This window comes from Aedes aegypti, chromosome 3 (genome assembly GCF_002204515.2).
Source record: "Aedes aegypti strain LVP_AGWG chromosome 3, AaegL5.0 Primary Assembly, whole genome shotgun sequence".
Classification (NCBI taxonomy): Eukaryota; Metazoa; Arthropoda; class Insecta; order Diptera; family Culicidae; genus Aedes; species Aedes aegypti.
Window position 1 is genome coordinate 334,592,437 of NC_035109.1, and position 15,617 is coordinate 334,608,053.

The 15,617-nt window shown below is 36.2% G+C and overlaps 1 protein-coding gene across 6 annotated transcripts in view; it reads right to left on the bottom strand.

Moving 5' to 3' along the window:
* The window catches only part of LOC5567198 (whirlin), a 506,699-nt gene that overhangs the window by 34,378 nt on the left and 456,704 nt on the right, over positions 1 to 15,617 (bottom strand). For 5 of the 6 annotated variants that reach the window (XM_021854220.1, XM_021854219.1, XM_021854217.1 and 2 more), the window contains exons 13-15: positions 10,356 to 10,468; positions 9,961 to 10,237; positions 9,272 to 9,340 (exon numbers count right to left, since the gene is read on the bottom strand). In XM_021854220.1, the coding sequence (XP_021709912.1) occupies positions 9,272 to 9,340; positions 9,961 to 10,237; positions 10,356 to 10,468 (459 nt within the window). The remainder of the gene's footprint in view (positions 1 to 9,271; positions 9,341 to 9,960; positions 10,238 to 10,355; positions 10,469 to 15,617) is intronic. The other variant, XM_021854221.1, reaches the window with a different exon arrangement.

Consider the following 15,617-nt stretch of genomic DNA (forward strand, 5'->3'; position numbering starts at 1 on the left):
ATTGGCTGCTATTTTGCTTTTAGTAATTTTATTAGAAAACTAAAATATGGGCTAGGGTGGATTCAAATATGACGTCCATCGTTTTTCAGGATCTCTAGACCCCCCCTCTGTCACGGTTTTTCCAATACAGTGCACTTTCGTAGATCCACCTCACCTTCCCCCAAATGATGGACGTTATTTTTGGATGACCCTCTATACAATGTCAGGTAATGAGGAGATTCTTTGAACCACTCATAAAATCGGTTAAGTATCTGCAAGACCTCTCAAAATAACAATATGATATTTTTCGAAGTTTCCAAGCTCCTAATATGGCCAGTAGAGTGGTACAAAAAATCGTTTTTGCTCCACACCGCTTATTCGATTCTAGATCAAATTCTGAGTGTCCTCCCAAAGTTTGAGCTCATTTGGATGAAATCTAAGACTGCACAAGCAGTTTATATGGGAAATACTATGAGAAAAGCAACCAATTTATTCAATCGGTCATAGTGTTTGCCCATGTGCTTTTGAGGATTAGAGCTACGTTGATACTATGAGATACATTCATCAGCTACAACTTTGCCGAAGACCGTTTTCAAATCGGACGCCCCAGTTATTAGTTATTGATTTATATCCAGTCACAAATTCTTCAGCAGTGCTCATTTAACTTCTGAACAGGCAACATTGCTGCACCTGGCGCGAAAGATAGCACGCACAAATCATGTCTACTATGTTCTACTGCATATATCCAGTGATGACTGGAGAACAGTCCAATATTTACAGCCAAAGTTTTACAACTCATTCAAAAATCAATAACTAATTACTGGGGCGTCCGATTGAATGAATGATTGAATGTATCTCGTAGTATCAACGTAGCTCTAATCCCCAAAAGCACATGAGCAAACACTATGACCGATTGAATGAATTGGTTGCTTTTCTCATAGTAATTCCCATATAAACTTCAAAGGCTAGTGCAGTCTCAGTTTTCATCCAAATGAGCTCAAATTTTGGGAGGACACTCAAAATTGGATCTAGAAGCGAATGAGCGGTGTGGAGCAAAAACGATTTTTTGAACCACTCTAATGGCCAGACTCCTTCCCACAAACATGATTGCTTGTTCCTCAAAACGGTTGTACCAAATCGCTTTCACAACATACTCTCATCAAAGTATAGTTTTGAGAAGCGAATAACTGATAACATAAGAAAGAATCTGCAGCTAATGAAATTTACGTGGTTACGGCTACGCGTCGGTCCCCCTAAGAAATTCTAAATAGGGGAACTGGGGGTAAAATGAACACCCTAAGCATTTTTCATGTTTTCTTGCTTATAAAGCTGTCAGATTATTTTTCAATTGCTCAGAATTGAAGAAGGATGTTTATGCAATGTAACAAGTTGAAATATAGTGATGGAAATAGAATTTTATCAACATTATTATTATTTTGAAAATTGCTTTCCACAGAGTCGATGTTCCAAACATGTGGGTAAAATGAACATGTAACGGGGGTAATATGAACATACACTTGGGGGTAAAATGAACATACAATGGGGGTAATATGAACACATACTGGGGGTAAAATGAACACATGCTGGGGGTAAAATGAACATGTAGTGGGGGTAAAATGAACATGTAACGGGGGTAATATGAACATACACTTGGGGGTAAAATGAACATACAATGGGGGTAATATGAACACATACTGGGGGTAAAATGAACATGTAGTGGGGGTAAAATGAACACCATTCAAATTGAACGGGTTGTGGCATGATTCTCGGCATCTGGTACATGATCAATGCATATTTCATAGATATTCTGAAATCGATGGAACGTTCAGCCGCGACCATTTGGATGGCTCCATTACTGTCTTTGTATTTCCTCCGGAAAACTTTCGGTATCTGATATAAAATCCGGTAGTATTCGTCCTGCTATGGTGTTCATATTACCCCCATCTCGAGTGGTTCATTTTACCCCCAAAGAATCAACTTTTTCAAATCATTAGTTCTAAGAATTTAGAAGATAAAAATGCTTCCTATTTCCGTCTACTTATCATAAATACTTTAAAGTTGCACATCATCAACGCAGTTCCATAGATTTTTGATTATTTTAGTCATAAAAACCTTAAATTCTACGATTGAAAATTACATCATATAAGAAAACGGAGAGGCGTACCGTTTTGATTCGAATCCCGGTCAGCTTCAAATTCCGGACACTCTACTTTGTATGGGAAAGATTTCACTCGAAATGTTTCAAAATGCGCCGTCAAAAAGTTCCCAATTTGAATGATGATTTTTATAAACAATTTACATAGCAATCCATGAAAATTTACAATTTTCAACTAGTTTTGACGTCTTTCTAACATCGTGACGCGTGTAGTTAATGATTCGATTAGTCTGATTGCGTTTTAGAAAGGCTGTCCGGAATTCGAAACAAAGTGTCCGGAATATGAATCGAAAGTGTGGTTGTGTCCGGAATAAAAATCAAAGTGAATCAAAGATGTGGAATCCGAATCTTTGCCCACCATTCGAAATTTAAGTGTTTGCAAGGCCTGATTACGTTAAAGTTTTGTGCAGAACGATTCAATTTATATGTGTAGTGATTAGTTGTAATTCACTGAAGCCTTAAGTGTCCGTAATATGAATCAATACGGTACTTTGTTTTTGCTTACTTTTACAACTTTTGACAGTTCAAGATCGCGCTAGAGATGTCGAAATGGCTCCTTTATTTGAGCATTAAGGATGGTGCTATGTTTTGCATAGATGTATAGCATATTTACCGTAAAACACTAACCTGTTCATTTTACCCCCCCTGTTCATTTTACCCCCCCTGTTCATTTTACCCACAGTTCCCCTATCTCCGGATCCAGATGACCAATGATTAAAATCGACACAGATTCTTAAATAAGAACATTTTGTTGAGAGCTTGCAAAAATTTGGTGTATAAACTTTCTAGCTGCTTAAGAGGCTAAAGTAGGTTCGGGTAGAATTTCAGTCTAAAGAGTGAACCAAACGAAACATTCAGGACCTATAACTTTAACTTCAAAGTTCACAACAACTTCTTTAGCAACTTTGAAGTTTTGAGAAGTGATGAGAAGCCACAGCGACGTGATTTTCGTCGTGTCAGTCAAGATGGTTCCATTTAAGAGTGCTTGCAGCGACAGAATTACGAATCGCAGGGGAACTTTTTGTGCAGAAAACAATTAGTTCGATGAGGCAGCATGGCTAGCGCATTGGTATCGCTGTTGTTTAAAGCCATGTTGCAAGATCAGAATCCCAAAGCCTGCATTATTTTTTTGTATTTTCGTATTGTGCTTATAAAAAAAAGTAATGATTTTACAGCATAAGTCGTGCATTTTACGACTCACACGCAGAAGTATCTTATTCAAATCTTCATAGAAGCATCATCAATAGAATTGTGTAAATTACACTGCGGAACACGTTTTTGTCTTCAGCATCAAAATACCTCTATTTACTTATTTAAGGGTTACTGAATCCATTGCCGTTTACAGAAATTTCATAGCACGTCTAGTTTTTGAGATATTGGTTGTTGAAAAGGCAAAATTTGACTATTTCAGCAAACTTGCATGCAAGTTTGCCAACTTGTAAGGCAATTTACTTGCTTAATTTGCCACAAAATTCAAACTTCATGTATTTAACAATGCTTATCATCAAAGTTTATAATACTTTTGATGCGGCAATGTTATTTTTTGATGGTTTAGAAAAGTATTGTATTTTGCCATATAAGAGAAACGAAGAATTTTGTATGGAGACTGCAAGCATGTTGAAAAAATCGGTTTAATCTAAATTGAATCGTGAAATTTGAACTAAAATATATCTAAAACGAAAGTTTAAGTCCTCTTTTGCATGCTTGGTGGATAAGATCACAAAAAAGTTTGATAAAATATACTTCAAATTTTAGGTAAACATCAATAAAACCAATGTTTTATGCAACTTTGGCGATCTGTATCTAAAAATTGTGACGTGCTGAGAAATTTCTGAGAACGGCATCAGATTCAGTAACCCCAAATCTAATAGAGACACATAATTTGATCCTTGAGACACGCAAAAATGTCATTTTTGTTGCGCTGTGTTACTATACTCTCACCGGTGCACAGTGCGTTGAATGTATGGAGATGCGGGACAAAAATCAAAACTGGAAGATCAAGCCATTTAAGCACCTTGGTATGAAAGGAAAAGTTTTTTCTGGTGAAAAGAGCTGCAATTTGCATAAATGACATATAGTATACGCATAATCGCAAAACTGTCCTAAGCGCCAATTTCATTATTTTCCAAGAAAAACTTCGTAATTTGTACTATTATTGCCTAAAATAATTTAAGGAGTTATTTGCAAATATGTCTCTTCACACTCATAGCTGCAAAAGTGACTTATACGCCTTAATGCAAAAAATGCGCATACTTTTAAAATTTTCTAGTTTTTTACAAAAAATTTGAATAGAATCTTGGAAACTTCATTAAAAATATATTATTTTAAGCATAAACTTGCTCTGGTGTAATGTCTGGTTCAGCTTTGACCACATAACGTTATGAGATTTTCGGATTTTTCATCACAAACAGCTCATTTTCATACTTGTGCTGGTTAAGGAGTATACCGAAAAATAGTCGAAAATCTCGAAGAGTTGCAGGGAGTTGCAGCTGTATCTTCCAGATCTTATAGAGGGCACTCTGGGAAACATGTCTGTGAGTGACTTAGGGTGGAACTCGGTGGAAGTTTTTTTGAATCGATAACCAAAGTTACATATTAGTATTTCATAAGTTTAATTTCATAGCCAACTCATCGTGCCGATTTTTCATATTCAAAGTTAAAATTGGTGTGCTTATTACATCAAATATACTTTACCAACCTTCAAACATGTTCTCTTTCAAATTTTGATTGGATGGATTGGTTTCAACACCCTCCATACTAGTTGAAAGTAATGTTGAAAACATGCGACAAAACTAAGTTTTTCTGCTACTCCGACAACTGTCACGATGCTTGTTGTAGTCGTTTTAGTGCTCTATAAATCTTATAAATACACGTTTCAAAAGCCGATGTTATCCGTAAATAGTTGTGGATACTTATTATCGCCGAATAAAATAACTTGAAATTTGATTTTTGTCTATGGAGTAACGCACTGTGCGGTGGGTCGAAGTAGAAAAGAGTACTCTCTTCCAGCTTATTTTGTATTTTTATTGTTTTCGTAAGCTCCATCTGAAGCTGCTTAGCACGCAATGTGCCTACGTTATATAGACTTTCAAGTTCATATAACTACTTAAAAATAAAACTGCTGAAAACTAGCCCTGTCGTCGTAAAATTTGAGGTACTTAGTCGTCACTTATTTTGAAGGGCGTTTTTATAGTCAAGAGGGCGCTTCTACTCTTTGGCGTTAATGAGGGCGCTTCAAAATAAAAATGACACAACTAGTTTATTAAAGAAAAATAGCACGTGAACAAGAGTTTTCAGCTGAAGAACTTTACTTGCCTATCGAAGAAACATATCCAGGGATCATGTATGTCCTGTACACAAAGAAATATAGTCATTATCGACATATTTTCTGTTAACATAGCTTGGATTTATTTTCTGGAAGGTGCCAAAGTATGTTCTGGTAAAAAGGATTTAATGTGAGAGATTTTCATCTTTTGAACTTTTTGATGGTTGCAGTAGATCTTATAGTGATCAAAAACTTACTTGAATTTAAGAAAATTCTAATCTATTAAAATTATGAAGAACGAACCATCACCAGGCTTTTCCAGGAGTTGAAACACATATTTCCTTCATCAAAGGTTATAAGTGTATCTAAATTTAAGAATGCCATAATTTGATATTTTTCATTGTTTTCAAGCACAATTATAGTCAAATATGCTCTTCAAGCCAACAGTTGCATGACAAGGCATGAAGAATGAGACAATTGTTTCCAAAGGTACTCCTCGGGAATTTCCGGTGGTCCCAATAATGGCCAAAAATATGAATTTTCGGATTATATTCATGGCAATGCATGTAGAATGAGCCGTCGCATGATAAAATCACAGGTTCCCTCGGGGACATCCCATGGTCCCAAAAGAGCCCATTAATTATCCAATGTGAGACTGCAGTTGCCCTATTCACGACAATACATGAAAAATGAGCCTTCGCATGACATAAGGACTGTTTATTTTAAAAAATGTACCGTTTTGATTCATATTACGGACACTTAAGGACTCAGTGAAGTATAACCCAGCATAGAGCATACAAAATAAATCATTATGTATGATACCTTAGCGTTATCGAGCGTAGGAAGCCCTTATCTTTCGAATGGTGGGTAAAGAATACGCTTCGGCAACTTGAATAATTTTAAATAAATCAAAATGTGTGGTATTTGCATGATTCTTATTCCGGACGCTTCCTCACTTTTGCCTCATATTCCGGACACTTTGAATCGAATTCCGGACAGCTCATGATAATCATTGATGGAACAGTCAAATCATCAATTGAAATCGTCCAACCACTAAATAGACATCCAAGATAGTTGGGCATTATAATTTTTCGAAGATATTTATGGAAAAAGCTTACTAAAAACAGCCTCGAAATTGAGAACTTTTGAACGGCAAAAATTGAAACATTTCGTGTGAAATGTTTCCCATACAAAGTAGAGTGTAATATGAATCAAAACGGTACATGCAATTTCTTTTTTTATTTATTAATGAAATCGAAATCTGTTTTCTGTGCATTGTTCGACTAATGTTATACAATATTATGATAATAAAAAAGCCATGAAAATAATTAAATTTCGCACGAATAAGGCACAACGTTAAGAATGGTCAATTTTTTGAGGTTATCAATGTCAATGATTATTAGAAAAATTCTGGAAAATTCGACGATCTATATTTTTTATTTTCGAAAAAGGCTTGTTCTTCGGAAGCATCAACAATCAAAAGCCTGCTGCAAAATATCAAGTTATTTTTGGAGCAACAATATCATTTATTCACCGATTTTTCTGAAGAAAAATATTTTAAATTGAAAGTTAACTGATGGAGTATAATTGTTAGGTTCAAAGTACGGAAGTGCAAATAAAGTAATAATATGAGAAATAACCTATTCCTTCAAAGAGTTGCTTATTTAGTCCCCACCTCACATTGTGTTTTTTTTTTTCAGAAGACTTCTCAAAGCACAATGACAATAATCAAAATTCTCATTGTGCTGTTGTGATGAAATCGAATTTATTTTCTACATATTATTTTCATAATACGTTATTATGAGATTTCTTATCAAAATATTTGAAGAAAAACGTCTATAATTTGCTGTAGATCGATAAATATGCGTAAATTATTTTAAAAGTATGAGATTTTTCAATGAAACGACATAAAGAGTAAAATTTATATTAAGAACGCGGTTAAAACTCACGATTTGGCTCTTATTTATACAAATATATTCTTTAGTAATCTAAACCAATTTTAAACACGCTTTCTTCTTTACTTTATTTTCTGGGAGTAAAAGGATGGTGTATCAGCCAATTTGCCCATAAAGGATAGACCCCCAGAGCGATCTAGTATCAAAGAATGGTGACATATTATTGATTTTGTCAAGCTCTACCTATATTAAAATAGTAATGGATACCAACACACAATTTTGTTCATGAAAATAAGGATTTTTGTTGTGCGAAAAATAATTCCTAACTTTGATGAACAGTTTTTCTTCGGAGTTATTGGTAAAACCATTAATTTCTTCAACCAAAAGCATCTTGTAAGATTTTATCTTTTCATAACATTGTGGAATAATGGTTGAACGATGCACAGAAACCCGATTACGATTTTATCAATAAACAAAAAAGATATAGCATAAACAAGCTGTCCACTCTATAAAATGGACAGTACTTATATTGGAGTTCAATTCCAATTATCCCCAACCACAGGTTTCCTCGGGAATATCTGTTTGCCTAAAAGCGGCCACAATAGTTTGATGTACGTCTACAGTTGCGCTATTCACGACAAGAAATAAAAAAACTAAGCCGTCGCATAATATGTTTCGATGTGAAAACAGAAATGTCCCCAATGACAGGTTCTTCCTGGAGCTTCCGGTGGTTCCAAAATTGGTTATTCTTGGTAAATATCCATATTCAGTCTTTATTTAACTTATTCATAACAAGACTTAAGGAATGAGCCATTTCACGGTATTGGAGATCAATTCCAATTGTCCTCTAGCTCTGGTTCCCACGGGGACATCCGGCAGCCCAAAATTGACCTCTGTTGTCAAATATGCACTTTGCGTCTACAGTTACCCCACTTACGACAAAACATGACTCATTCTGTCCAGGTAAACAACAAACAAAATTTGGTTGTAGTTATATTACACAGCTAAAAATATGTTGTAAATTTAAGTTTATATTCATGCACATATTTGGAGCATCAAAATAAACCTAAATTTCAACGACCAATCAATTATTTTTCAATCAAATTCACTTTAAATTAACACGATAATGTAATATTCAACCATTTATAGTTGAAAATTGAATGTACATTCATTTAAATTTATATGATGCTGTAACAACACACGAATTTGTTTTATTTTTACAGTAGACTTCAGTTTACATCACATTGAAAATTAAATATTTTTTTCTGTGTAGGTTCCGATTCATTCTTATCATACTAATTTTCATGATTTCATCCCTTACAAGCATGATCAAGATAATAAAAAGAACCGAAAAAAAATCTAAACGAGGCTTGTGCAGAGTTTTTTTAAGAAAATGAGGAGGAAATGCCAAATTCCGTCCTCAGGGCGTTGAAGTGCATCTTATCACTATATAGTCAGCTTATTCCAGGGCTAATGTCTTACAGGGCGTTCAGATGCACCTGGTCTACGTATAATAAAGTCAAATTACTCCAGGGCGTTGATATAGCTTGAAAATGTCTATTGATGTCTTACAGGGCGTTAGGATACACATGATCTCGCAATGGTTTATCACTCCTCCTATATTTTTTCATTAATCAAGGCGAAAATTGTAAAAAAAAATCTTAGAAAAGCTTCTTAGTCGTCGACTAAGCGCGACTAAGCAGGACGACAGGGCTGCTGAAAACGCTACAAAACAACCTCAGACAAGTTGCTTATTCTAATAAATAACCTTCTACATGCACTTTATATTACTTGGGCAGGTAAGAAATAAGACTTGCACTCCGAAGATAGAAGCATAGACATGTATGTGATCATAGTTCAAGTCTGGGTCGGGAGGAAATGCTTATTTTAACCTAGATAGGCCAAAAACTTAGATATCATCGTGATTACTTTTTACCGTGTAGTATCCTAAACGCATATTACCAACATCATACTCACCGAGTCGTAGTCCGCCCTCGATAGCTGAGTCTCGCTGCCTCTCCTAGGTCGTGACGGATCATTGTAATCCTGCAGGCATTCCGAGGTAGGTAGGAAGAAAAAGACAAAAGCACACGAGAAAGAAAGAAGAAAAATCACAACTTGAGTCATTCGAACTATGGTTCTTTGGTTTCTCAGAAGTTTTCATTGAAGAGCTCTTTCTCATGTACGATTATCAAAACAGTGTTCATGTGGTAGGATGCCAAAAAAAAATTCAACAACACGGGCTCTCAAAAAGACAAACATTGGTTGAACTGTGTTTGTAGTTGATAGTATGTAGTAGGGTTCGGGGGGGTTTGACAGTTTTGTGTGTATTTTTTGACGAAGTATAAGGGTTAACAATAACGAAAGTCTATCTATGTTTATGGATATTTTGCTCTAAACAGTTAAACAATACTATGTCTAACACATATTATATGGTTATTGACTAGTTTTGTGTGAAATGTGGTCCCTAATAGGAGTTTCTTGTATTGGAGTTGTGACTGTGGTGGTGTTTTGCTTTGCTCTCTTTCTTTCCTGTTTTTGGTCTGTTCTGTGAATTCAACAGAATTCATCCAAGTCAAAAATAAATTGTTTCGGCGCTTTTTGACAGCTGGCAACACTGCCGCACACCGGAAACAAAACACTAGAATCAAATCGCTTCAAATCACCTTGTTCTTCAACTGTTTGACCACATCGCTAGACGACGAGGAAATTTTGTGTCGATTCGGGTGATACAGAGGATTGAGCCCGAGGACACCGGCTGGCGGCGAGGCGGCCCCGAGCCCTGCCCCGAATGCAACCCGATTCGGTGTCCCATGGCTGCCCAAATCCGCCAGATGGCTCTGCGATGTATTGAGATGACGGGACGATGACGACGATGATGGTGGATGATGGTGGAGAATCGGCCCGGCCGACATTGGACGATACGGCAGTGGTGCCGGTGGACTACGCAGCGTCGTCGTTCGTTTTCGTTTTGGGGGGTAATTTGGGTTGAAAACAATACGTATGAATAACAGATCAAATAATAGAGATAGTAGAAGGGAAAATAAGAAGGATTTTGTACCGATTGCGAATGTCCGGAATAGTTGCCGCTGCCGTCGATGCCGCCACTGCACCGGAATCATCTGCCAGACTTCGGCCGGTCGCTTCGATCACTTCCAGATCCGTGTCTGAAACCTGCAATGGGGAATGGGATGGGAAGATGGAGAGACATTCTGAGACTGGTCTGAACCCGAGAGTTTTGGGGGAGAGGCCTCTGATCGACGTCCTGTGTCTAGATTGTGTTGTGGTGATGCGAGTGGTTCAGGTGAGATCTCCTAGAAGCGCCAGGGGATGCGAAACTACTGAATTGACTACTCGGAAACTATTAAGATTGTGGCATTCCCATTCCATCTAAGAAGTGTGTACTGTAAGATGCTTCCATTGCCGAAACTAGTTCATACAGCAGGCAGAGCGTGAGTAGAGCAAACACTACGGAAAAGTATGACGGAATTTCTTTCTATCCTCCTTCTGGTATGTACAAAACAATGAGAGAATTCCGAGATCGAGGTGAAAATCGCGAGCGAGCGAAAGGTTTTTACAGCAGCAGCGATCTATTCTACCGATGAAGGAAACAGGTTCGTATTGCTGAAACACAAGTTGAAGAAAACAGTGGAGGCTATCGTGATAAAAGAAGAACATGGTGAACAAGCAGAAAAGGTACCAAAACTAGCAGAAAGTGAGAGCATATTTCAAATAGGTAATCTACACCAAGCTGCGTAAGGATTTGCATTTGAATTAACGCGAGAGCAAAATTTTGTTCTAGGTAGAAGGTAAAAGTTTAGTTGCATTTTGTGTGTTTGTTTTATTTGGCGTGTGTTGGTGTTGATATCTAATTAGTGGTGAAGCTGTGCGTGTGTTGCTTTATTTTTTTAATATGAACTACAAGGAAAACGATATCTAAGCTAATGCATTACATTATTTAGGATAGAGTGTTCGTTAGATTTTGGTTATGCGTCCGAAAATTGTATGTGGTCATGAACGAACCTTTTTTGTTTCTCAAGTTTACTGGATTCGAAAATGAGTTATTCATAGGTAATCGAGCTGTAAATTCATTTTTAACATAAGTTTTAATTATTACATGTGAAAATTCAACAACAACTGTTAAATTTTAACACGGTGTTTAAACCGAATGTTTTCAAAATCAAACTGTCAAAAATGAATTCTATCAAAATCGAACAAACACTACTGGTACATTATGATTACAGATAAGGTCTTGTTTATATGACAAGTGGACTTTTATGAGTCAGGAATTTCGTATTCATAATTATCATAACCTCTTAGAGATAATGAATCTAAAGGACTATGAACATTCACTACCAGGATTTGCTTCTTCCTTTGGTGGAGAGCCCTGTGTCATCCACAAACAAAAATTTTTGACACTCCTTAGAAAACTCAAATGAGTCTGATGTGAAATTATTGTACAATGTTGGTTCCAGAATGGTGCCTTGAGGAGCACCTGCTCTTACAGGAAGTCTGTAAGACCTGGATTTTTGGTAATTTACCTGAAGGGTACGATTAACTGATAACTTTGAATGTAGGATTGAGTTGGTTGAAAAACGGAAGTTTTTTTTTTAATTTTGCGACCATTATTATCTTGATATAAGCTTTGGTAGTATTTTTGTCAAGTTATAAATGAGTACAACCTTAGTCTGTTTCTATTTTCCATTAAGATATACCAGCTGAAAACATTTGCTAATTATATTAACCTAAAACGACCATTTATGGAAGTTTGTCCTCTGAAATTTCTTAGAAGTCCACTATAGAAGCATATAGGATTCTCCAAGACTCGCACACTGAAAAAAATTTCCTAGAACAAAATTTTTTGGACTTTGTGCCAGTTTGAAGTGGTTTTTATTAACACTTCAGTCGTCGCGCTGTTGTATTTTGTACAACACTGGTCAAAAAAACCTCGCTTCTCGATCACAACACCAGCTTGGTGGTTCTGACGGTGCCAAACCGCGCGACGACCGGAAGGTTAAGTGTATTACCAATCGGCAGACTCAAGTGGGCTGGGCACACCAAAAAAAGAAAAATTTTGAAATGCTAGTTAAGATACATACGCAACGTTTCATAAAACCATTATTCTCGTTTTATGAAACGTTGCGAACACATGATCATCTCAAAGTTATTAAGCGAGTATTGGAGCTTTCCGACCGGTAGGATTTGGGGGAATATTGTTGAAAATGGAGCCCTAGAATGCGGTCGGCATAAAGCTGACCAGTTTAAACGACTGGAACAAAAGTATTTTTGAGAAATCCTGTTTCAATCACGAAATTTTATCGAAAGAATAAATCTGCAATCTGATCATTGAAAAAGCTTGTCGAAATCGTTTTCGTTCTATGTTTGCTCAATAATAAAAACTACTCATATGAATCAAGTAGGTTTTGATACTTTTGATTCGATATTTCATAGGTATCGATAGTTTTCTGTAAAACTACTTTCAAATAAAAACAAAACAAAACAAGAAGGAATCTTGAGGCAACTTATTTAAAATGTTTCTTAGATTCTTAGGAAAATATGAGGATTTGAATGATTGGAAACTTTTTACCGAATTGTTGAAAAAAAAAAGCATAAGAATACATATGTAAATTTTGATAACATTCCTTCCGATATTCCTTGTATGATTGGATTGTTTTTGGCAGAATTCAGAAAGAAATTTATTTTGGGATGAATTTCTAGAGCAAAATAAAACACACATTTGATATATTCTATAGTTTTATGTTGGCAGAACAGCTCCTACAATTTCTGTTTTTCGAGGGTTTGGTGAAATTAACCGTCAAATCACTATAGCAATAATTATGAAAGAATTGTTTATGTTGCTCAACGTGTTTTATCAAAGATCTTAAGGGAATTTCTGCTGAAACTTATGAAAAAGTTTTTCATGAAATTGTTGATGAAATCAACTTCTGAAACATCAGAAATTGCCTATAGAACCTATAGAAGATAAAAATCAATATCTTCTATCGGCAACTTCTGATGTTTTTGCCAAATACATGAAAAACAAATCTGGTGGTATTTTTATGCATATTTGAAACACTTAGTGTCATACTAATATTCTTTAGTTTTGCATTCGTTTTGCTTAACTGATTAACAGAAATTATGATATTTCGTTTAGTATGTGGTCGGTTACGCACTATCAAAGTTACCCGCATTATCAAAGATACCCCGTTTTACGGTACAACAAAATTTGTTATTTCAATTCGATTCCAAATTGCTTTTAGATAACTCATAACAAACTGTGTTATAATCGGCCGGTGTCCTGACAGACTGAACCAAGTGTTTTTTAATAGTTTCAGAAAAACGTACCCCATGCGTTTGAAATGTCAAAATATTGGCATCATTCGCTGTAATAATGTAACTTATCTATTTGATGGTACATCTATATTGAAACAGCATCAGAAAAATCTTTATTGACGGAGCCCTTGATATTTCTTTTGAATACCAAACAAAATATCATCTAGTCCGTCCTGTCTGAGCACAAGCATTGTTGTAATTCGTACATGTATGTGGGAAAATCATCGTTTTTCGTACATAACCACAGCGCGCTGCTTTTGGGGATGACCAATTGCGTGACGAATGGAATTATTTGCATAGATCGGATCTGGTGAGTTGGTTCCAATATAAGTGCTATTTTTCAATGAAACAAAGGCTAGTTCAGAGATTTGTCAATTTGTTTTCTCGTTTCAAAGAGCGAGTTGGCGCTTAAACCAAAGCTCTAGCTAGGACACAAGGTGGAAATACCTGTGCCCCATCCCTGGAGGACACGCGCATGGAATGACATTAAATTTCTCAACACACCAAACAATTTGAATCCGGTCGTATCACTCGCTTATAGTGAATAGTGGCCGAATATGTTAATTGTCATGTCTTTTCATCTCTGACTTCCGATTGAACAGCTATTTCATCCAAAATGGTTTTTCATAGGTAGAACAAGAGTGCTAAAGTAAATAACATGAAAGTTTTCAGGATGCAATCTACCGCCAAGCTACCATTTACCGTGCATTTAAGCAAAACACGCACTTTGAAAATTTGCATTATTTTTTTAAGGTGTCAATTTTAAATGAAAATATTTCAATAACGATTAATTGTTAAATATCATTACAGGAAAAACAAATACAGAAATGATTATATGTTTTCAAATATAAGTCAATAGTTGTGTTCACAAATGCCTATTGGTAAGGACGCCTTGTTCCGTTCTATGTCACCATTAAAATTCTATGTCAAACCATAATTAAGGTGATTATAGAGCGAAGCCACACCTCAAATTTTCAAGAGCACAAGACTTGAGAACCAAACAGCGCTCCGCGTTGAAAATTTATCCCATTGGTCATCACCAGCAAGCAAGTAATTTGATTGATTTTCAACACGAACTGTTGTCAGATTCTGCAGTCTTGTGCACTTGAAAATTCAAAGTTTGGCTTCTTTTTATAATCACCTTAAGGTGGAAGTTTCTTCAGTGGTGATGTTATTTGAAGAAGCATTACAAAGTACAACATTAGTGCAACTGTGTTTCATGGAGACTGCCATAAAAAAAACACTATTACCAAGCTTCTACAACTCACTATCAAGATATGAAAACTTGAGCTATTTAGAGTAGATTGTATATGCCAAAATTTCATTTAGTTCCCAAAAAAATCGTATAATATTCTATTTGATATATAATTATAGTTATTTTATATGATATACAATTTGAAGGATTTGGAAAAAGCTCAAAATCCACAGGAATTCTGGAAATTCGGCTAAGTTCTTAAAGTTCCATCCAACGATAGAACAGTTCCCCTACATGAAACCTTATCCCTCAACATAGTGGGGGAAATCTATTTTTCTTGTACCCCGTCCCAATCATCAACAAAAGCAAAACATTAATGCCTACCGAAAAAAAAAACTTCTCCCTAATTTCCAAACACTTTCGCCCAACTCGGTGTGCGTGAGTGCCCTCTATAAAAACAGCCGAATCAGAAAAAAATAATCCAACGCAGGCAGGGGGAAAAGCTGGCAGCTGAGTTCCTTTGTGTTTTCGACGAGCTCGAGGCACGTTCCCTTCTGGTCCGTTCCATACTTCGGAAATGTTTACGACTCGACATTATTAGATCGAGATGGCGCAATAACGAAACTTCTCCCCCTCTGCTGGCGTTGCGATGCGATATGAAGGCATCAGGCGGGCGTTTTTTTACGTTTACAGTTCTGTGGGCTTTATATACCGCACGTCGTTCCGTTCGGGGTATTTGGAGGGTTTGCTGCGCGCTGCCATTGGATGGCGGTATATTTTTTTCGGCGTGTGACG